Below are 25289 nucleotides of genomic sequence, written 5' to 3'. Positions count from 1 at the left end.
CATTCTTGCTTAGGATGTTTACATCGGCACTAAAATTCAAAGTCAGGGACAGCCATAATAAGTATCAGAATTAAACATAATGTTCTCAGGGACTGGTAAATAACACAAATAAAAGAGCAAAGTGGGCATACATAACACAATAAGATCATGTCAGTAACCCAAAGAATATTATTTTAGCTTCAGTGATATTAAAACATCAGAGTAATTATTTTTCCAGTATAACAGTTGCTCTCAGCCTACTCTGATGACAAATGCCTTAGAATCTCTAATACTGTACAGCCAAAGATGACTTCCTCTTGATCATATTCTAGCTAGCCAAGAGTTAGCTGACTATTCTGACAGATAAATGCAGTTTATAGAAAAGTATCAACAATTCAATAAAAATGCTTACTAACCTGGTATTAGGTGCCAAGCCTCTAGGTGCCACTGCACACTGGCATGGAATTGCCATAATGCTGACATTCAAGAACTGACCCTGGATCATCTGCCACTGATCATTACAATCTAAAGGGAATGGAAGGGATCAGTTATTTTCCCTCACCACAGCAAAATGTCAATAGAGCCTGGCTCAGTTCTCAGGGAGGTAATTTCAGACTCACCAGATTTGGGATATCCTTGTGCCCTCCTAAAAGAAAACAAAAGAGACAAAAACACATCACACACAAAAAATGGCACCTATTAAACATGAGATGGTTGTAGAACTCAACGTTATAGCTATTAGACAGGACGTAAAAATATGTGAACAATTCCATTACTGCATTATTTGATTCACTGATTTATCAGTAACAATGATTTTTTTTTTTAAGACTATAGCACTTCCTTTGTGTGACTTCAAAAAATGTTTTTAGGCTGCACTAGAAATTCTCATGAGGGCAGAAACTATGGATTTTGTTTGCTTGTTCATTGGCTCATTGTGTCCAAAGCGTCTGGCATATATCAGATAATCAATAAATAGCTGTTGAATGGGAAGATGGATGGACAAATGGATGGGTAGATGGAGGGATGGAGTGAACAGTTGCTTCTGAAGGCAAATGCCAAGCTACATGGTCTAATAGTATCTGTAGCACTCCATGATTCTATATTCTTCACTAATATGATAGAATAACAACCAAATATCCCGTCTAATATACTGTTTATATCAAATTATTTTATGCTTTAAAAATAGATAAAGATTCTGGTATTACTTTGAGTGAAGCTTTTAACTTACCTTTCTTCTAAATCCTGAGAGCTGTTAAATGGTAAAAATGATATTTCACATTCTTCTGGCCTACAACGTAATGAAATCTGTTTTTAGCAGTCTTTGACTCTGGGATATGAAATTTGAGGTTTAAGAAAAAAAGACTTACTTTAGTTTTGCCAGTGCCTTCATGATAGCAAAATCCATCCGCTGGTTAGGGGACATCCATCGATGATTTTCTGCCACAGCCAAAGCTCTTCCACCAAAGCCAAACATGGCCGAGAAGCCAAAGCGAAGAAATCTGCCCATGGTGCTGAAGGTACAGACATCGACTGGTTGTATATGCCCTTGAATGTTATGCCGGATATTAGTGTCAGTAAATACAGGCAAAATGGCAAACACAGAAGAGCATATTTATTTACTCATGCAAGAAGAAAGTCTCAGGCTACTTTATACTGTAATAAACATGCTGCTTTCTCTTCCACTCTTTTTACCTACAATGGCTGCAACTGCCATTTATAGCTTTTTCAGGTCCTAAACGAAGAAAAAGAAAGCAGTAAATTTTGCAGTTTACTGCTAGTTTAAATGAAACATTGCTAAGGAAGTAAAGTTGAACTACATATGAAAAGTAAACTCAGATTTAACAGATTTGCATATACTAGTGCTTATATGCTTTATATCAGTAGAGATAATAAAAGGTCTAGTGGAAGGACACAGGCTGGAGATTTTTTTCTTGTGCTTTTTTTTTTTTTCTTTTAATAACCAGTCCCAGAGTTCTGATAGTCAAACAACAGTTCCTGATATTGTGCATGGATTTTCTTGACCTGGCTATAAAGCTGGGATCTTGAATATCATTGTATTTTTTCCTACCCAGATTATAGTAAAACTATATTTTCTACTCTTTATAGCACATGTATTGTGAAAAATAATCAATCAAAATAGTGAAACTTTGACTAACTCACTTTCAGTTTTTATTCAAACATTTTTCTGCTTTGAGAGAGAAAGAAGCTGTCTTGGCAAGTCTGGAGGAAATAAAATAACCTTCCTTAGAAAACATGAACTTCTTTGGAAGAATTCTTACCCATTATAATGTGCAAAGTTGCAGTTATCACATGAGAAACTCCATGGAGAGAATGCGCCAATACATTAGTAGATCCTGCCAAACCAAATGTAAAGCGTGGATGATCAGCGCAGCAAACATTCTGTGTGGTTTTCTATTTGTCTTACTTGATGTGGCATGTTACACTGATTTGTTTGGTATGATGAACCATCCTTGTGAACCTGGGAAGAATCCCACTTGGACGCGGTATATGATCTTTTTTATGTGTTGTTGAGCTCCATTTGCTATTTTGTGGGGAATTTTTACATCTAAATTCAAAGATAATGGCCTGGAATCTTTTTTAAGGAGTGTCATTGTCTAGTTTTGGTATGAGGGTGATGATGGCTTCATAGAATGTCTTTAAGAGGGTTCCTTCCTTTTCAATTTTTTTTAAGAGTCTGAGAAGAATTGGTGTAAGTTATCCTTGAATGTCTGATAGAATTTGCCTGTGAAGCCATCTGGTCCCAGACTTTTGTTTATAGGAAGTTTTTTTTTTTTTTTAATTACAGATTCTATTTCACTTCTAATTATCAGTCTGTCCAAATTATCTATTTCTTGCAAACATTTTAAACTAACCATTTGCTCTTACTTTATAGAGATGTCTCTATGTAATGTTTAAATGAAAAATTACATGGAAGTTTGTAAATTTTTGTTAATATCATAGATGCACACTGATGGCTACTGAATTATTAATCTTTAAATAACTTAAAAATTAGAAAACAATTTATAGTATTTACTTGCTCACAGCTTCTTCCATTGTGAATGTATATTTTCTACCTGCAAGAGCATTAGCTATATCAAAATCTGCCCCATTCAACTTTAATAAACAGGCTTCTAACTTCTTTACCAAAAAGGGCACCAACAGTAGAAGGATGGCTCTGGAAAGCAGAGACAAACACATAAACACACACAAAAAAAGCCAAATAATAACTAAGAAAAAATATAAAATCACTGTAAAGTACAAAAGATAGGCTTTAAATTCTTTCTAAAGCTCTTTGTGCAAAGCAATGCTCAAAATCCTTCAACCCAGGCTTCAACCCCATGAACTGAGAAATTCCAGCTGGATTTAGAAAAGGCAGAGGAACCAGAAATCAAATTGCCAACATCCGTTGGATCACAAGAAAAACAAGGGCATTCCAAAAACAACACCTACTTCTGCTTCATTGACTATGTTAAAGCCTTTGACTGCATGGATCACAATAAACTGTGGAAAATTCTTTAAGAGATGGGAATACCAGACCACCTTATCTGTCTCCTGAAAAACCTGTATGCAGGCCAAGAAGCCACAGTTAGAACCAGACATGGAATGATGAACTGGTTCAAAATTGGGAAAGGAGTACGCCAAGGCTGTGTATTGTCACCGTGCTTATTTAACTTCTATGCACAGTACATCATGCAAAATGCTGGGTTGGATGAATCACAAGCTGGAATCAAGATTGCTGGGGAAAACATCAACAACTTCAGATATACAGAGGATACCACTCAAAGGCAGTAAGCAACAAGGAAGAGCCCCTTAATGAGGATAAAGAGATTGAAAAAGCTGACTTAAAATTCAGACTTCCAAAAATTAAGATCATGGCATCTGGTCCCACCATATCATGGCAAATAAAAAGTGGAAACAGTGACAAATTTCATTTTCTTGAGTCAAAAATCACTACAGATGGTGACTGCAGCCATGAAATTAAACCATGCTTACTCCTTGGAAGAAAAGCTATGATAAACCTAGGTAGTGTATTAAAAAGCAGAGACATCACTTTGTAGACAAAAGTCAGTATAGTTAAAGGTACGGTTTTTCCAGTTAGTCATGCATGGATGTAACAGCTGGACCATAAAGAAGGCTGAGAGCCAAAGAATTGATGCTTTCAAATTGTGATACTGGAGAAGATTCTTGAGAGTCCCTTGAACAGCAAGGAGATCAAACCAGTCAATCCTAAAAGAAATCAGTCCTGAGTAATCATTGGAAGGACTGATGCTGAAGCTTCAATACTCTGAACACCTGATGCAAAAAGCCAACTCACTGGAAAAGACCCTGATGCTGGGAAAGATTGAGGGCAGGAGGAGAAAGGGGTGACAGAGGATGAGATGGTTGGATGGCATCACCAACTCAATGGACATGAGTTGAGCAAAGTCTGGGAGATGGTGAAGGACAGGGAAGCCTGGAGTGCTGCAGTTCGTGGAGTTGCAAAGAGTCAGACATAACTTAGCAACTGAAAAACAACAAAGCTCTTAACCAAGTTGGGGGGCTATCTGAGATATTGCATCATAGGTGAAGAAAACACTTCTTTCCATGGTATCTGCCACAGTATGAGAATCTGTATTGAGACACAGATTTCTCTATATTGCTAGGATAATTTAAGATCCACATGAATTTTTCCCACCAGCCTACACAGAAAAAGAGCTCTCTCAAGTCACACCCCTGTAATACTTATGTGTCTGAGATCTTGGGGTAAAGGTCTGCTTTCAAAGGGAAAAATACCAGCTAGCACATTCCCAGGGAGTAAAAAAGATTTAAAATTAAGAAGTTATAATTTTTCTTGATTTAAGTCCAGTAACTGCCAAGAGCTGTGCTAGCATGGATGTGATGTGTACTACAGCTATCAGGCTTTCCTGGTGGCTCACACAGCAAAGAATCTACCTGCAATGCGGGAGACCTGGGTTCAATCCCCGGGTTGGGAAGATCCCCTGGAGGAGAGCACGGCAACCCACTCCAGTATTCTTGCCTAGAGAATCCCCATGGACAGAGGAGCCTGGCGGACTATGGTCCATCAGGTCACGAAGAGTCAGACACGACTAAGTGATTAAGCACACACACACTATAGCTATCGAGGCAAAGACTAGTCCCCTGGCTTTGCTAATCAGGAACTTTCTTGCATGGTCATATGTAATCCCTTTGATTTGTCACTTTGAATGGATATATGCTTGGGTTCTCAGTTGAAGAAGTTGAGGCAGTGCTGCTGCTGCTGCTGCTGCTAAGTCACTTCAGTCGTGTCCGACTCTGCGCGACCCCATAGCCGGCAACCCACCAGGCTCCCCCATCCCCCCTGGGATTCTCCAGGCAAGAACACTGGAGTGGGTTGCCATTTCCTTCTCCAATGCATGAAAGTGAAAAGTGAAAGGGAAGTCGTTCAGTCATGTCTGACTCTTCATGACCCCATGGACTGCAGCCCACCAGGCTCCTCCATCCATGGGATTTTCTAGGCAAGAGTACTGGAGTGGGGTGCCACTGCCTTCTCCTTGAGGCAGTGCAGCCATTATCAAACAATACAATAATAATCATGAGGTACCTACCTAAGCATTTAGATTTTCAGACCTCTAATGATACCAATGCAAAGAAATGTCCACCTTGACCAACTAGTAAACTGGTTTTAACTGATTCATCAAAAGGTAGTTTATGTTCTGACCCTTGTTACTCAAAATATGTCCCATAATCAAACAGCAATGGCCACATCTCCATGTTTATTACAATGTTGATTGTGAGGCCCCACTCTATGCCTAACAAGTCATAGTCTGCATTTTATAAGATCTTTAGGTTATGTATAATAAATATATGGAGAGGTCCTTCTCTAGAATTTATGGTTCAAGGATCACTTGTATCAACATTACCTGCTGCTACTGCTGCTGCTAAGTCACTTCAGTCATGTCTGAAGTCCACCAGGCTCCCCCATCCCTGGGATTCTCCAGGCAATAACACTGGAGTGGGTTGCCATTTCCTTCTCCAATGCATGAAAGTGAAAAGTGAAAGTGAAGTCACTCAGTCGTATCCAACTCTTAGCGACCCCATGGACTGCAGCCTACCAGGCTCCTCTGTCCATAGTATTTTCCAGGCAACAGTACTGGAGTGGTGTGCCATTGCCTTCTCCGACATTACCTGCTAGAGCTTGTTAAAAAGGGAAATTTCTGGGTTCCACCTCCAACCTATGGAAAGGGAGTAGTAGCTGGGAGTGGGGCCCAGACGTCCATGTCTTAGCAAGTTTTCCAGGTGACTTGTATGCACCCTAAGGTCTGAGAAAAGCGGTCAAGAAATCTGTTCCTCAGTGGATCTTTCAGTTCAGCTCAGTTCAGTTCAGTCGCTCAGTCGTGTCCAACCCTTTGCGACCCCATGAATCGCAGCACGCCAAGCCTCCCTGTCCATCACCTCCCAGAGTTCACTCAAATTCACATCCATCGAGTCAGTGATGCCATCCAGCCATCTCATCCTCTGTTGAGGATCCCTTCTCCTCCTACCCCCAAGTCTTTTCCAATGAGTCAACTCTTCGCATGAGGTGGCCAAAGTATTGGAGTTTCAGCTTTAGCATCATTCCTTCCAAAGAAATCCCAGGGCCAGCTGTCAATCACCTGCTGCTGCTGCTGCTGCTGCTGCTGCTGCTGCTAAGTCGCTTCAGTTGTGTCCGACTCTGCACGACCCCATAGACAGCAGCCCATCAGGCTCCCCCATCCCTAGGCCTTTCCAATTATCCTTTGACCCTCTGTAGGCTGCCTTTGGACATCTAATTGCTAAGTAATCTGGACTAGGTGAGGGGAGGGGGAAGCAAAAACAAACCAATCTATTTTACTTCCCAACCAGATTTATGTTGAAGGTTTTGGAGGAGGCTACATAATTAGAGTGAGATATTTAAGATTATCAATGGATTACAGTACTCCATGAAACACACTTCCTCCATTACCATGGTTAAGGAGGAACAGACCATTAGAGCATTCCTCTAGGAAGACTATTTAAAAACATAATGTTGTCGTGTGCAGTAGAGAATGACACATATCATGACTCAAGAAAAATAAAGACCATTTATTCCCTTGAGTTTGCCCAATCCTCTTAGAAAGATAGAGATTGCTTTTTATTTTTATGTCTTCTCAGGCTTTGCAACTTTGCCACTTTCCTTTAATTCCATTGAACCTGGCAGTGATAACAGACATGACCAAAAGTCAAAAAACCATTTCAGTCATCTTCTATTCTGCTTATTCTGTACCTTAATCCTGAAGAACTTTTTTTTTTAACACTCTGAATTTAAGAGGAAAGTTCATGAAGAAAGTAGATGTAAAATTATAAAGCTGTAGATTGCTTCATATTTTTGTTTGAATAATCTAAAAGAGTACAATTTCCTGAAACAAAATGTGATCCATCCAGAAAGATATCTACATGCCAAAAGAACATGCTGCTCACATAAATAAAAACTATGTAATTTTAGCATTCTCACAAAAGCTATAAATGTTCTGCCTCGAGGTAAACATTTTAATTAGCCTGAAAAGTTGTTTTTCTTAACACTACCAGCAACTTTACTCACTGCCACCTCCCCAAATCTGCTAAAATGTGCCACACCCAACGAGTAAGGACAGAAGCCGCAGATCATGTAATGCATGACTGATGCAAGAACCAGGCAGAAGCTACGGAGGCAAAAAGAAAAAAAAAAACTGTCCTTGGAAGTGCAAGCACTTCTGCAGAACAATTAACTTAATTAACCAGACATCATGAATATTCATAAAGCCATTAATGTCTCCCACATCCAAACAGATAAATGTGATGTAATGACTTCCTAGTCAAGCATATCTAAAATTCTCACGAAAACTGCACCTATACTTCGGTTCTTTGCCTAAAATATCATAGAAATTAACAGACCCTTGGCAATATTTTATTCTCCTTAAATTAATTGGAATGCATGAATCTATTTATGAATTCTATAGGAATATATGGTTCCCAGTCATCAGTATGTGGATTGAGCCTTGTTTTACATCAACTGGATTTCTTTTTTATTTTTATGTCCTCTTTGGCTTTTTTCTCTATCCTCCCCCTCATCCCTTTAATCGGAATCTCTCTGTATAGTTCCTTAGCACCAGTTCCCATAGCAACAAACACCACTGCTAATGGCCAGTAGTTCAAATACAGGCTTCCCCACATCTGATCCATTTGAGTCTGACCATAATTCAGCGGTTTAGTCTGTTGGCTCAGTGGAGTAATTTACTAAACACTCTCCCTCTGGGTGTCTCTCTCCAGGAGGCAAATGGGTTCAAAGGCAGACTGTCTTCTGCATTCAGCTTAGAAACTTCCTGCCTAGCTCTTGTTACCAGTCTCTACAAAGCCCTGACCAGACACAGAGTCCTCATATTAATTACATCCTGCACATGATTTCCTCCTATTAGATGCAATCCATAAGCTGGAACTTCTATACAACCACCAAAGTTTTGGCAACAGGCTGGATCTTCTAAATAAAAAATATTCAAATGCCATTTCTATCAATACACATCCACTGTATCTGGAAAATGCTCTAAAAATCAGAAATATGTTTAAAAAGTATGATGATAATAAAATTCAATGCTATTCCTCTATAAAATCTGAGCTGTATTTTTAAAAGTAAGCTTAACCACAATTGTTTCTAGCTCGCTATTCACTTGATTTCAAATGCATACCTGTGGGGACATCCATCCTTCCACTTTGATGCACAGCACTGAATGAGTGACCTCAGGGGTCTAAGTACTATGGAAAAGAAACAGTGAGCTCAGCATATCCACTCTGCCCGAAGGGAAAAGGTTAGGAAAGTTCCACCATTATAGACATACTCCTAAAATGACACAGAAAGGTCAAAGTGTGCTTCCAAAGCATCTTTTTTAATTGATGCATTTTGTACTGTCTACCTAAAAGGTTTATTTTCACAGATTTTTCTTAACAGGTTTTATAATCATAAGGATATATCCTTATAACCCTCTTCATTTAAATTTTTGTTTTTATGAAGGACTTTTTACTCTAAAAGAGCACTGGTATGTCTCCTGTTCTTTGTCGATTGATAATACAAGTATACTAAAATCCATACTAAATGTCTCTGATTATTCAATGGATAGAAAGTTGATTTCTTTTTCAATCATATGCATTGTTTTCCATTTTCACAGGAAACAATACAACTGGCCCTTGAACAACATGGGTTTGAAGTGAGAAGATTCACTTAGATGTGGATATTTTTCAGTTGTGAATACTATGCCATGCTGTGCTAAGTCACTTCAGCTGTGCCTGACTCTTTGTGACCTTATGGACTATAGCCTGCCAGGCGCCTCTGTTCATGGGATTCTGCAGGCAAGAATACTGGAGTGAGTTGCTGTGCCTTCCTCCAGGGGATCCTCCTGACCCAAGGATGGAACTCACATCTCCTGCAGTTCCCACATTGCAGGAGAATTCTTTACTGCTGAGCCACCAGGAAAGCCCAGTAAACACTATGGTGGTGGTGGTTTAGTCGCTAAGTCATGTCTGACTCTTTTGACTCCATGAACTGTAGCCTGCCAGGCTCCTCTGTCCATTGGATTCTGCAGGCAAGACTAATGGAGTGGGTTGCCATTCCCTTCTCCAGAGAATCTTCCCAATCCGGGAATCGACCCTGAGTCTCCTCCCTTGCAGGCAGATTCTTTTACCAACTGAGCTACGAGGGAAGCCCTATATAGTGAATACTACAGTACTTCACTGTTCCCAGTGGTTTAAATTTGAGAATGCAGAGAAAAGAAGGGCCAACTGTATACTGATCAAGGGTCAACTGTAATTGTTTCTACTCTTCTTATAGAGATGACAATATGTGATGTTTTAAAAAAAATATATCACCTTTTTCACTATTGTTTGTTTCAATAATAATTTGGGAGGAAGGACTTGATTAATAGAACAAACCTGCCAAAGATGCTGTTGCCTGTTCCAGATGCCGGTGTTGCTCTGGCTGTTCTCCCTGACTCACGTCTACTTTCTTTTCCTCCAATCAGGCTTATTCCTAGAGCAGGTTCCCAGAAGGCTGCTCCCTTGTCTAAACCTCCCATTGTTCCCTGACAGCAATTCAGACCCTTTCCTGTGGCATCCAGAAACCACCAAAGTTTAGACCCATTTTGACACCAGTACCACCCAACAAATGCCCTGCAGTCTTTTCTTTCACATTCCTGGATTTTGCCTTGCCACTTGTTATTTTTGCAGCCAAGAAAATAACTTATCCTTATCTTTCAGGCCAGCTTCTACCTATTTTTAGGTCCCGTTCAAGTGCCAGTTGCTCTATAATTTCTTTACATTTATTCACGTAAACCTTATTAAGCGTTCATGGTACCACATTCTGTTCTAGCTGCTGGAGACACAGCAGTCAGGATGAATCCTTTTGGTATTCTCAAACTTATCTATTTATACTTCAATTATGGGAATTGAGTTACTACATTTTATCCCATATGGAATTATAAGCAGTTTGACTGGAGTGGCCCTGTGTTGAAATTTCATATCTGGAACTGTGTGATCATTAAACTTTTATATGGGAAGGTAGAATAATAGTCCCATTTGTTGTTTGCTTAACTATATTAAACTCTGCAAATATACTTCTAATTTAATACCATAATAACCTCATAATGAAGGGGGCATCATGTGTGTTATCTCTTATTTAGAGAAATAAGGCTCAAAGAAATTAAATAACTTGGATGCCAAGCGTGGGTCTTTCATACTCAAAGTCTGTGCATTTAACTCTGTATGATGCTGTCTAGGTTAGAGAGTAATACAGGAAGAGATGGGGGAGAGGGTTCACTTGGCAAATCCAGGGGCCCTCCCTTGCCTGCTGGTATCACACCAAGCGGAAGCTGGGCTCCCACAGGAGTCAGGATGCTGTCTGTTTCCAACCCTGCATTCTTCTGGGCTCTAAGAAGCAAAGCATGGGCTACTTCACTGGCAGATCCATCTCCACCAACACATACCACACTGGAAAAGAAATTAAGTCAAAGAATGAATAACATCAGAATAACTGGCAATAATTTGTGAAATGTAAACTTTAAAATATTAATCTTACATATTATATTTGCATAATTACTCATAGCTTCAACTATTTCAATATATGTCAATGGATAAGAAGACACTAGCACTGCACTGATAAAGTTTACAAGAAGACATTAGCTGAACTTTATTATGGTTCAACTCAAAAAATATTCAAACATACAGTCTAAAAGTCAGCTGAGTGGCTCAGATGGTAAAGAATCTGCCTGCAATGCAAGTGACCCAGGTTCAATCCCTGGGTCAGGAAGATCCCCTGGAGTAGGGAATGGCTACCCACTCCAGTATTCCTGTCTGGAGAATTCCAAGGACAGAGGAGCCTGGTGGGCTACAGTGCATAAGGTCACAGAGTCAGACACGATTAAGCAACTAACACCTCCACTTTTCACTTTCAAGAGGCATTAAAACACTCGAACATGTTAATTCACATCTGACCTGAATTTTGCTTTGTTAATATCCCAAAGCATATTATTTTTATTTTACGTTAATAAGTCATTGAAATTCATTTAACTAACACAAGCCAAAGCATAAAACCCTGCTAATTTTCAATATAGCTCTGAAAAGACAATAAAAGCTCTGAAAAGCAATAAAAATCATGTAAAATATAAAGCTTTAATTTAAGGAACTACTAATTATCATTAGTTATAAATGTCAATTGCAAACCTGAACTGGTTTTCACCTCTTGGATATTACTGTGATACTGCACTTTTAAAATGAGTGCTACTAGCCTTTGACTCTAGTCAGTACTAAAATTTTTTTAGAACCTCGCCATAAGTACGCTATAGGAGGAGTGAGGTGGGAATCCATGAAAGTCATATAGAATGTCAGAGGTTTTGTCAGAGTCATTTGTATTTAAAAGATGTAAAATAACGGGCTTCCCTGACAGCTCAGTGATGAAGAGTCCACCTGCAGGAGACATAGGTTTGATCCCTGACCCAGGGAGATACCACATACCACAGAGCAGCTAAGTTGGTGAGCCCCAACTACTGAGCCTGTGCTCTAAAGCCGGGGAGCCCCAGTTCCTGAGCCCATGTGCCCTAGAGCCTGTGCTCTGCAAAAAGGGAAGCCACCACAAAGAAAAGCCTGCACACGGCAACTAGAGAGCAGCCCTGGCTCGCCACAACTAGAGAAAAGCCCGCACGCAGGAACAAAAACCCAGCATAGCCAAACATTTAAAAATAATAACATTAAATACCAAAATCACATCAACTGACCCAAAGGGAAAGCGTTTGTGTTATTGAGAGCAGGGGCCATGCCCCAGGACCTCCCAGGCCCTGCAGCAGAAGAGTCTGCTCCTCTAAAGGAGAAGTAGTCTCTTGGCTCCCGTCCACTGCATCATCCAGGAGGCAGGCTTAGAGGACCACATCTTCTGATTTTTCTAGGGAAGCCACAGGACCTGCTTTGGGGATAAGTCTCCTAACTTATAAACATTAACAACCAGCATTCGATATATTTAAAAATTCTTTTTGCCAAACAGAACAGCCTACAAGGCATAATCAGCAGAGGTTCCTGGTTCCCTAAGTTCAGGAAGCTCCAGAAGCTGGTGGATCCTGAGGCTGAGAACACTGTCTCCATCAGCTGCCTCCACCGTGTTCTCAGTCTTTCAGCCCCAGCACCTAGGTGGGGTTCAGGGCTAAGGCTGCACATAGCCTGGGCAATCCAAGGTCCATCCTAACTAGAAGAAATTCTATGATATGGGATATGACCCAGGTCATGTTTGGCTGGGGATATTATTTTGTGTCTGAACTGATTCCAGCAGCCATCAGTACAGCCACTGATTCAGAGAAAAGTGATTACACCCACTGAGCACCAACTTCATGTCATATAATATATTGGCTCTATTCTATTAAATTCTTAAAAATCTGTAAAATAGGCATTAGCCTCATTTTCATATATGGGGAAGCCAAGGTTTGATTTGAATCTTATCTGTATGATTTCAAAGACCTCTACCTTTTCAAACATTTTGTGGACTTAACTCCTGGTTTTATGCCTGTCTACCAACCAAGAGTGTGTGGCCTAAAAAGCTCAGGTAAAGTCATCCAACATATCTCACTGAGCACAAACAACTTGCCTCTTCCATACCATATGGTAATATTTGACCCCTGGAATCCTGCATGGAGTTACAGTGCTGTGTACATGTTAACGCTAACTGCTAGAGTTAGTAGAAATGAGGCTTTCTCAGGACACACATGTGAGTGGCTCAGTTGTGTCCAACTCTGTGGCTCCATGGACTGTAGCCTGCCAGACTCCTCTGTCCATGGAAGTCTCCAGACGAGAATACCGAAGTGGGTTGCCATTCCCTTCTCCAGGGGATCTTTCTGAAACAGGGATCAAATCCAGGTCTCCTGCATTATAGGCAGATTCTTAACTGTCTGAGACACCAGAGAAGCACATATAGGAATATGCTCTACTACAAAAACCTTTGAAATATTGTCATAAGGCATTCTGTGTTAGATATTTTGAAACTAAAACAAATGATAATTACAGTAATAAAGTAACAGTGAACAATTACTATGTATCAGACATTGTCAACACTGTCCATGTATTAATTTCTTTAATTTGAACAATAACTACACACAGTATACACTTTTACTCCCAATTCACAGATTTGGAAAATAAGACATAAAAAGATTAAGCAACTGTTCCAAGGTCATACCATGGTAAGTTATAGAATGAGATTTTGAAATAAGACAAGTTGGTCTTAGAAACTACACTACTATTTGATATGTTAGACTCCTTTCTTACATAGAAGACCCAATGAAAATAGTCTTAGGAGAGTTTTATTATTTTGGAAATCAGTTTAACAGTAGAATCACTGTGCAATTAAATAAGAGAAAAGAACTTACTTATGTTGACAAATACTAGATCATTAAGATCCTCTTGAGATATAGTTACCAAACCTAGGGAATATACTCAATATAAACATAAAAGAGTCTAGCTATTAAAAGAAAAGGCAAAAAAAAACTTTAAAAATGGGTTCATTTAATCACACTTAAGAGTTACCCTAAAACGTAACCCTTTGGAAGCAGTACACCTTGTGTTTTCAGAATAAACTCTTTCATGCCTGACCAAAAGTAAAGCTTTGCTGTCTAGAAAAGCACAATTGGGAGCTAATATCTCATTTCTCTTTATTAAAAGTGATAAAAAAAAATATAAACGGGTGTCTGTGTATTTGTCTATCAACCCATATCATTATTAAAATGTTTATTATTGGATTTTCAACTTAAATTTTTTCTTGAGAAGAGATACTTTTTAACCTTACTTACCAATACAGATATCACAGTGGTGATAGAATGTCATTGTAAGCCAAATAATACCTAGATTCTCATAAATTCAAATGAAGGAAAAAACTAATTCAACAAATTAAAGTTTTAAAATGTTGTGAAACCAAATAATAAAATATGAGTATATGTATCTTGTCTGGAAAATTCCATGGACAGAAGAGCCTGGCAGGCCGCAGTCACAAAGAGACATGACTAAGAGACAGCACACACAGTACATGCGTATCTGCATAAGAGCTACAGATTAGCTTAACCCTTTGCACACATACAAACACAACTGTTTCTGCTTCAAGTCTATGCATCCGATATAACTCTTTTCTTGGCCTTTACAAAACTTCCTGTTCATGCCCAGTATAGAGGAGGCAATATGGAAACTGACAGGGTTTCCTCGGTGGCTCAGATGATAAAGAATCTGTCTGCTATGCAGGACACCTAGGTTCAATCCCTGGGTCAGGAAGATCCTCTGGAGAAGCAAATGCCTACCCACTCCAGTGTTCTTGCCTGGAAAATTCCACAGAGGACAGAGGAGCCTGGCAGGCTACAGTCCACGGGGTCGCAAAGAGTCAGACAGAACTGAAAACACATAATACATGGAAATGGACGCTCCTGCAAACTCCAGCAGTGGATCTGAGAGTGTTTGCTGGAACACACTGGAGTTGCATACCAGCTGTCATGAGGACTGATACACTGTTTTTGCTGGCAGTAGGAATATGTCACGATATGTCTTCATAAAAACATATGCAACTCATTAAAAACAACTTCAAAATCTTAATAATCTTCTTAAACATTATTTACTGAATCATTTTGCTTTTGAATAATATCATAGAATTTCTCTAGGATCTTAATCTCTGGTCTATGTCTAAAATCCCTAAAGTGATTTCCTTCTCATTCCCTATCAATAGCTCCAGTAGAGACAGGCAGAGATGCCTCAGGCTCAAGTTGAGCCCCTCTTCCATCAAAATACCAAAGAATCCTGGGGTTACCTCATCCTGTCCTTGAGTCTTTTATATCGATTTCTCAAAAAGTACTCCTACAACTACTCAAACAGATTCAGGAACAGGGTGCTCATCAATGTAATGTGTTCCACTTTCAAACAATTCTACTTGTTAGAGAATTGTTCTCTGGAAGTGCCTACAGAAACTGTTTCTACTGTTCTCCTCATATATATGCCTTTCTATGTAATTCTAAGTAGAATGACTTAAAATGACCATTTTATTAAGATAGGTATCCCAACCACCATTTTAGCTCCTGCTGAAATAACTGGACTCAAAAAACCAAATGAACTATTTAAAGGATCTTAGAAGACGTCCAAAAGAAATCTTAAATTATTATAAATCCTAAATTAATTGGCATGCTATAAAGTGAAATCACTGGAGCTCAATTAACATAATGGCTAGGTAAACTATTTGGTGAAAAAAAATATAGGTAATAACTAAAGGTTCTATAGATCTTGCAGAGCCATACTGCATAATACCACCACCTGCCATGTGGAATAAATAAGAAGTATGTTCATGTAAAGAGAAAACATTATTCTGTTGCACTTAAGCTATAGTTTTTCATCATTCTGCAAAATTCTTCTTGATCCTTGCACAGTTAATTACCAATGGACCTTATTTATAGATAACACATTTCCCGGAACACTTCATAACGTTAATAGGCAAGACAAGGTGTAATACCTACAATATCTGTTATTCTTATTACATAGCCATGTTTTAAAGCAAGAACTTATTTGCAATGCAACATCTCTTATACATTCACAAGCTGTGTTTCAGGACCATGTAGCAAATTAAGGTAGGTAGCTGGTAGGCATGATTCCCCCAATTACTTCTCTTAAATTGTATATCTGCAAGGTAATTTCCTAAATGTAGCCTATTAATCAATCTGTCGAGCACTAAGTATAAGGCTCTGCGGCAATCTCCTACCTCATATTCTTCATGCTCAATATTTATAGACCATCGCCATCTAGATTCACTCCCTTCGATTAAATTCCTTTTTGAAAAATTATGTCTTACTTACCAAACTTTCTTCTTCATCCAATATTTTTCCTCACCCCAAAATATTAAGTTTTTCTGAAAACTGACCTTGGTAATGCTCCAATCTGATTACATCACTTTCCTCTCTAACACATTCTAATAATTTTTCAGGAGGAGTAAAGCCTTCCATTACAGTTGAAAGACCCAAATGCCCTTCCTGATACTGTGAGTCTATTGCTGCCCACCGCCACTGACATCACCATGTGACCGAATAATTCACATGCCTGCCACCTTTTAAAACTCTGAAACACCCACCCTTGCAAAAAATCTTCCCTAAAAGAATAAGCTTTTAGTCTTGTACATCAATCCAGCACTTTAGCAAATTGATTCACCTACGTTTTTAAAATGTCGATTGAAATATATGTCACTTGCCTTGTTTCTAATGTTTGCATGCTAGTGAAAAATGTCTACACATGCCAGCAATGTATTGCAAACAACACTTTCTAATGCCTACTATGAATAACACACTTACTTGGTAGCAACTAAATTATAGAAGATAAGTAAAATCAGCACATTCTTTTCATCCTAAAAATAATGCATTTGTTTTTATAAAATATTTACACTCAATCATAGCCAAATTAACCCAGGGGTAGCTACTAACACTACCAATAAATTTGCAAAAGAGGATCATAGTATAGTTACGCCATATGACCAATATATTATCTTCCATCAATGCTTTTCTAGATACTCAGGGTTAAAGCCAAAAATTAAGAACTCTAGACACAAATATATGTTCATAAAGTAAGTATGAGGTAGCACACGGTAACTTCCCAATACTTATATTCACATCCCTCCTTCGGTGTTTCTATGCACAGTCCACCGAGGTAGATGACTGTGCCATATTACATCACCGTCATTAGCTGTTACTACACATATATGAATGAAATACAGCCCAATCACATGCATCACAAATAGTTAAAAACTGTAAGCTCCAAATATGTGACTAAAAACTAATGAAACTATTTAATAACATAAGCTCTATGGTATATGTAGATGAAGAATACAACCTACCCATCAAATCCCTGTAGTTCGCATTCTTTGAGTAGTGACAGGGCATGCCCTTCATATTCTGTTACTATATTAGAAGAGAGAGAGAAAAAAGAAAAACGTAAAAGTTTTAAATGAATGATCTACACTTTTTAACTTGGTTTGGCAAAATAATATGCTAAACATATGGTCAGGTCGTAAAGCAAGATTTATTCTTGAATATTTACATTTTAATCATGGCAAGGAGAATTAAGTGTTACTTGCCCAATGTGTTTTATAGTTTTATGTAAAAGAGGGTCATATATTTATTCCAACTACATAAGTCATTTGGGGATATCCCATTAGATAATTTATCTTGGTGCCTGTCAGTTTAGTGTTCCCTAAATAAGACACATTTCCTTTAAATCAGAAGCCTAGGAGCAGCAGTATTTTGAAAATAAGGCATATTAGCTGGCATCAGATAGTCAATGTTAAATCGCTTTGGCAACCTTACATGAATAAATTACTTGAAAGGTTAGTGTAAGATTTACATACTAGAAGAATGTGTGTCTGGAACTGCTAGACTAAAAAGAGGAGGAGTTGGATGTGAAAATGTGAAGCCAAGCCAACGCCAATGATAACAGACCCAACGCCAAGGAGGGTGGCGCACAGGCCCACCAGAGCCCAGATTCTCCGAGGAAATGAATCTGTCACTCCCTATCGCTGTCTCTACAGTCATGATGCCCTGTACAGTATTGCAAATGCCAGTGAAGACAGGATAAACTGGCACACTGCAGATGGCACCACGCGGTCCAACCGCATTTAGCATTTTCTGGGGCAGCTCTGCCAGAAGAGACAGCCCAGCTGTATCCACCCATCAAAGATTTCTGCTGACTGAGATGACACTGCAGATGGATTTTTTGTGTAAGAATGTGCATCATTATATGCGAGATTACATTAATCTTTCATGCCTGTCTGTCCCTGCTGCCAGCATGGTTCAAGCTTTTCCTACAATGTTTTTAGATATTGTTAAAAATTATTAGTCTTGGTGTCTAAAAGAATCATTCTGCACCCAGCAACATTACATTGTAATTTTCCCACAGCTTATTCAAATGCTGTTAACATTCACAGGAATATAACTTCTCTATTAAATTCTATTTAACAGAAAGTGACAAGAAAACAGAACATAAAATATCAACATTAATAAACAGGTTATCATCCATGACTGTGTGCTGATCATTCATCTGTAACTTCAGTAAGTAGCTGCAACCTTAAAAGCAAAATAATAAAGTATCTTACAAACACACATTAAGAATAATTAAGGGTATTAGGGAAGAAGTATTTATGCTAAGAGTCAGTTTATCAAGTCTCGGTTTTATTCCAAAGATTGCTTTGGTAAAGCTTTCCACATCCAAAATAAAATTAGCCTTAAAAATATCTTCTGGTTAAATGATATTTCTACTTACCAAAAAATCTGAAATAATAGCCTATTTCTTCCTTTCACCTTGCAGGGGAAATGCATATGTGTGCACACGCTAAGTTGCTTCAGTCGTGTCTGACTCTATTCGACCTTACAAACTGCCACCCACCAGGTTCCTTTGTCCATGGGATTCTCCAGGCAAGGATATTGGAGTGGGTTGCCATGCCCTCCTCCAGGGGATCTTTCCAACCCAGGGATCGAACACATGTCTCCTGAAATGGCAGGCAGATTCTTTACTAAGGAACCACCTGGGAAGCCCCATTCAGAAGTAGAAGGAATCAAAATGTGTATTTTATACAGGATATTATGGGCTCTGGAAGCAGAAAGAGCCAGATTCAAATCACTCCAAATAAACAATAACATGGGCTGCCAGGAAGCTGCAGTATCACAAGAAAGCGACTAGCCTCTTCTTTCAACTACATTCCTTTGACAATCTGACTGACATCTCTCTTATACAGGAAATTTGGAGTTTTCATTGTTTACAACTCTTTGAACACACAGTTCCCACTGCTGGGATCCCTATACACCTCAACCTTCAGTTGAAATATTACTTCTTCAGAAAGACAATATTGGAGAAAAGTAATGTCCTGAGGTTGATATTGATTGGTGGTAAGGAAACAGGCTAAAGTTTAATCAGATGAACTTTGATTCTAACATAAAAGAAACGTTTCTTGGTTTGGTGAGAAAAGTCTGTAATGGGGTAAGATACTGAAATGCCATTTTCTTTCCTGTCTCGTAGGCACTTCACACTTAGTAAGTTAAAGTAGCAGCCATCATTCTCACCTTCAAATACACTGCCTCTCCATTACATCATTCTTTCTAGCGTTCCATCATCCACTCCTCACTACCCAAGACAGGAAATGTCTTCTCTCTAGAGTATCCCTTTCTTTCACTCTCTGCAACCACTCTATGCCCAAAGCCAGTTGTTTCTGCCTTTTAATTATGCTGCCGCATTCCAACATTCCTCAAGCCGATGCCCTGGACCCAGTCACCACAATTTCTAATGTGCAAACCACATCAGCCTTCCCTCCAGTGTCCCTCTATTTACCCACTCTAGCCAGAATGATATTTCTTAAGCATATGTTTGATCACATCTCTTCCCTACATAAACTCCATTGATGACTATTCATTGTCTGCAGGGATAAATTCCAACTCCCTAAGTGATATCCTAGTATTAGAAATGGATTGGTCATGTATATCCATCATTATTCAAGGGATAATAAAAAGAACTTTTCACCCATAATTCTCTCTCTCTAGCTGGATCTGATTTGTGAACATTTACGATACAGATTTTTGTTAACATGTAGGTATAACAGGGAGGGAGTAATGCCTCAGCTGACTAGCAACTTTTTAACAGTTTTATCAGATCACCTAGCTTTCTGCTGGGTGAAATCAGGAGAAATAGGAGGTATCTCCATGGAAGGGAAGGCTTCAAATAGAGATATCAAGAGCCAAAGGGAAAGAATCCAAAGAAATTTGGTAAAAGTGTCAAAAGGTAAACACATGATCCCAGAAGAAGGGAAAAAAGTGACAATAAACCCTACATTCTTGACAGCTCTGCGCAGGGTCAGACAGGAGATAAAATTATCTGGTGACAAAGCACTCCCATGGGCCCTGAGCTGGCAGAGATCAAAGCTACATTCAGAGAAGTGTCTTTGACCACGATAATGATGATGAACATAAGAAGGCCTAGGAGCTGTGTGACTATAAAGATTGACTGAAGAAAATGGAACTGCCTGTCTTGAACAAGTGAGATCAAGGGAGTACATGATATCTGTTTTCAAATACCTCAAAGATTGTACACACAAGATGGGACACACTGATTTCATTTATTTTGTATGGTGGCACTAGTGGTAAAGAACCCGCCTGCCAATACAGGAGACATATCCTGTATTGATCCTTGGGTCGGGAAGATTCCCCTGAAGGGGAGCATGGCAACCCACTGCAGTATTCTTGCCTAGAGAATCCCCATGGACAGAGGAGCCTGGCAGGCTACATCCACAGAGTCACAAAGAGTTGGACAGAACTGAAGCAAGTTAGCAGGCACAAGAGATAAACATCAACAAGGAAAGTCACAAGGAGGCAAACATTAGCTCACAAGTTCTTGCAGTTTACATTTCCCACAGACATTTGGCAAAGGGTCAAGTAGGTTTGCAATCCAGCTAATACTCTTATTCAATGTGCTAGGTGACTTTGGACTACATCAGCCCAGAAGAAAGAGCACCTGTTAGTAAGTGAGGACAAAGGAGGTGCCTTTTTCTAATATGTACAGGGGCACAGCGACTCTGAACTCCAGATGAGAATGCCCATCAGTATTGCCCAGCAGCAGCACGCACTGACTCCACCACATGATGCCCAGGCCCAGGCTGTGGAGTGCCCCAGGAGTGACACTTCTTCCGCTAGCAATGCCACACTCCTGCACTCCACCATAGGAGAGAAATTGAACTAGATGGCCTCCACAGTTCTTCCCAGTTTAATTTCTCGGCTGCCTTGACTTTTTAAATTTCATTGTTCTATGAGTTATCCTCTGATGTCCAGAATTCCTCTCACACCTTTAACAGTGTAATTCTTAAAGTCTGCTCTGCTTTGAGAGGAAAAGAAAGAAATGGTATCATATGCCAGAACGGGCTTTCCACTCTTGCCTTTTGATTCATGTATCAAGTTATTAGGAATAAATAACTCTTTTTTAAGGTTCTTCCAGTTCTTCTGATAGGATTATTAGATTAGATACTGCATTGAAAGTAGCAGCAGAGGGGAGATGCTCCTTTAGCTCAACTATTTCAAAAGATGCCGATCTATATTTAGAAGGAGTTAGACTTTCAGCACTAACCAAAATGAAATGAATATACTATCATTAATGTGGTGAGAATCTTTTTTTTTTTTAAACAGGAAGTCTGTATCTTTTGACACTCTTCAACCCTTTATCCCCCACCACCAAACCTCTGGAAATCTGTTCTCTGTATCTACATGTTCTGATTTGTTTGCTTGGGGGACCTTTTAAAAATATTCCACATATAAGTGAGATCATACGGCTTTTGACTTATTTCACTTACCACAGTAACCTTAGGGTCCTTTTATATTTCCCCAAATGGCAAGATTTCCTTCTTTTCTATGGCTGAAAAGTATTCTGCGGTATGGCATGTACGTGTGTGTGTGTGTGTGTACACACACACACACACACACACACATATACATATACACACATTTTCTGTATCCGTTCATCAATTAATGAACACTTAGGCTGATTACATGTCTTGGCTATTGTAATGAAAATAAAATGTAATGAAAAATAAAAACAAATATATACAAATGGGAACCTAATTAAACCTAAAAGCTTTTTCATAGCAAAGAGAACTATAAACAAGATGAAAAGACAACCATCAGAATGAGACAAAATATTTGCAAATGAAGCAAGTGACAAGGGATTAATTTCCAAAATATACAAACAGCTCATGCAGCTTAATACCAGAAAACAAAGAACTTGGTCAAAAAATGGGCAAAAGACCTAAACAGACATTTCTCCAAGAAGACATACAGATGGCCGACAGGCACATAAAAAGATATTCAGCATCACTAATTAGAGAAAGTGAAAGTGAAGTCGCTCAGTCATGCCCAACTCTTTGCGACCCCATGGACTGTAGCCCACCAGGCTCCTCCATCCATGCGCATCAAAACTATAGTGAGGTGTCACCTCACACTGGTCATCATAAAAATATCTACAAACAATAAATGCTGGAGAGAGTGTGGAGAAAAGGGAACCCTCGCACATTGTGGGTAGGAACGTAAATTGATACAGCCACTATGGAGAACAGTACAAAGGTTCCTTAGAAAACTAACAATAAAACTACCATATGACCCAGCAATCCCACTCCTGGGCATATACCCAGAGAAAACCATAATTCCAAAAGATACATGTGCCCCAGCGGTCACTGCAGCACTATTTACAATAGCCAGAACATGGAAGTGACCTAAATGTCCATCAGCAGAAGAATGGATAAAGATGTTGTACATATATACAATGGAATATTATTTATCCATAAAAAAGAACAAAATTGTGCCATTTGAAGAGATGTGGATGGGCCTAGAGACTATCATACAGGGTGAAGAAAGTCAGAAAGAGAAGAATAAATATCGTATGTTAATGCTTATATGTGGGATCTACAAAAATGGTACAGATGAACCTTCTTGTAAAACATGAACAGACACACAATATCGAGAACAAATGTACGGACACCAAGGGAGAAAGGGGAGTGGGATAAACTGGGAGACTGACATATATCCACTTCTATGTATAAAACAAATACTAATGAGAACCTACTGTGGAGCACAGGGAACTCTATTCAGTGCTCTGTGGTGACCTAAGTGAGAAGAAAATCCATAAAAGAGGGGTTATATGTACCCATGTAGCTGATTCACCTTGCTGTGCAACAGAAGCTAACACAACATTGTAAAGCAATTACACTCCAATAAAATTTTTTTTAAAGAAATAGTGCTGTAACGCATATGGGAGTACAGATATCTTTTGAGTCAGTGTTTTTGCTTCCTTTGGCTAAATACCCAGAAGTGTGGAATTGCTGGAGCATATGGTCCATGTGTGTGTGTTCAGTCATGTCTGACTCTTTGTGACCCTATGGACTGTAGCCCACCAGGCTCCTCTGTCCATGGAATTTTTCAGGCAAGAATACTGGAGCTGGTTGCCATTTCCTCTTCCAGGGGATCTTCCCAACCCAGGGACTGAACCTGCGTCTTCCACATTGGCAGGTGGATTCTTTACCACTGAGCCACCTCGGAAGCCCTTATGATGAATACATCTTGTTACAAGTTTTACATCATGCCTCATTATACAGCACTCTCTTAATGAATTCATCATCATACAGAATTTATCACATAATTCATAGTCCATTTGGAGGCAGTGGTGCACAGAACATATATTAAAACAGTGGTCACACTGGACATGCAGAAAATTTGTACTGTTTTACTCTTTCATAAAAGATACTTTTTAAAAGTGTGAGTTGAATCTTATTACATAATTTATGAAATTAAAATATGCCACATTATGACCATGTTTCTATAGCACTTTACAATATACAAGGTAGTTTTAAATACACAACCTTATTCAAACTAAAAAATTATACAGTGAGATAGGCAGGATAAAATTTTTCAGATAGCCTCATGTTTATTGTGTCTTTCCCATAAAATAGGAAACATTTTAAAAATATAAATATTAAGCCAATGTACATACCCAAATGGTTTCATAAGCAAAAGATGCAATTTTATAATTTTGCCTGCAGCAGGTGTGTTAGGCAGCTAATAATTAGCCATTCTGCACAAATACATAAATAAATTCTAAATTTGCATTTATGTAATATTCTAATTTTATGTTAAACTAAATATAATATTTGATAACATTTAAATTTTAGGGGAAAAAGCTTCTAGACATAATATTTTTCTCTCTAATACAATTATTAAAAAGGAAAGCACATTCTTTCCATTTCCCCTACCTTAGTTCAAGCCTCGTAGGCTGGTTTTCTTTCCTCCAATGTCTCCCTCATGTTTTCTGATCTTTATCCTGATGACATAATCATCTTTGCTAAACTAAATTACAACACGATGATAAAAAATGTGCAGCACCGCGGGATCAATGCACAAACAGTAAACTCCCAATTGTAGCACTAAAGATTTATCCTTACTCTGGACTCAGACTTCCTCTTGTGCGCCTTGTTGGGAGCCTTCCCAACTTCATTTCAGGTGCCCTCAGCCTTTAGGAGAAGGGGGTCCCACTGCATCTCCTAGGAAAGGTCTTGCTGCCTAAGAAAGTGCTCCTGGTACAGCATACATAATACATTAGGACAGTCAAATTAATAAGAAAAAATTTTAATCCTCATTCAGGGTTAAAACATGTTGAATCTCTCCCATATGCACACCTCTTCCCATCCCACTAGGTTTCAATGAAGAAGAACCAAATTCATTGGCAACCATTTTACAGTGATGGAAAGGACCATATTTAAGATGAAGCCAAGGTTAATGAAAGAAATACCAAAATACTATGGACACAGCGCACACAGGCATACCCATCCATCAACTCACGAGATGTAGGTTTTAAACCTTATTTACATTGTGAGACTCATCTCCCTTGGTTGTAGCTGAGCAAAGCCAGGTCACTCTGGGCACCTTCCTCAGGAACTTATAACTGGGACTAGGAGATTCCAAGTGCATTTTAGTCTTGCATCCTGAGTAGGCTTATGCAACACTCTTCATCAATTAAAATTCACCACACATTTATATTATCTGTTTAGTGTAAATAGAAACTGCTGCTGCTGCTGCTAAGTCACTTCAGTCATGTCCAACTCTGTGCGACCCCACAGACAGCAGCCCACCAGGCTCCCCCATCCCTGGGATTCTCCAGGCAAGAACACGGGAGTGGGCTACCTAAAAGAAAAACCAGCAAAACTGAGGGTATGATTAACAACAGCATCAACCCTCCTGACCTCATCC

The 25289-nt window shown here is 39.1% G+C and overlaps 1 protein-coding gene across 1 annotated transcript in view; it reads right to left on the bottom strand.

The window, feature by feature from the left end:
• Positions 1 to 25289, bottom strand: part of CERKL (CERK like autophagy regulator) — a 134614-nt gene that overhangs the window by 16357 nt on the left and 92968 nt on the right. Inside the window, exons 4-10 of the mRNA XM_069577062.2 lie at positions 17360 to 17423; positions 10823 to 10965; positions 2259 to 2333; positions 1347 to 1524; positions 1208 to 1267; positions 600 to 625; positions 396 to 504 (exon numbers count right to left, since the gene is read on the bottom strand). Coding sequence (XP_069433163.1) covers positions 396 to 504; positions 600 to 625; positions 1208 to 1267; positions 1347 to 1524; positions 2259 to 2333; positions 10823 to 10965; positions 17360 to 17423 — 655 coding nt within the window. The remainder of the gene's footprint in view (positions 1 to 395; positions 505 to 599; positions 626 to 1207; positions 1268 to 1346; positions 1525 to 2258; positions 2334 to 10822; positions 10966 to 17359; positions 17424 to 25289) is intronic.

Source organism: Ovis canadensis, chromosome 2 (assembly GCF_042477335.2).
Source record: "Ovis canadensis isolate MfBH-ARS-UI-01 breed Bighorn chromosome 2, ARS-UI_OviCan_v2, whole genome shotgun sequence".
NCBI classification, from domain to species: Eukaryota; Metazoa; Chordata; class Mammalia; order Artiodactyla; family Bovidae; genus Ovis; species Ovis canadensis.
The sequence above is the reverse complement of the archived record's forward strand: the minus strand, read 5'-3'. Positions and strand labels throughout refer to the sequence as shown.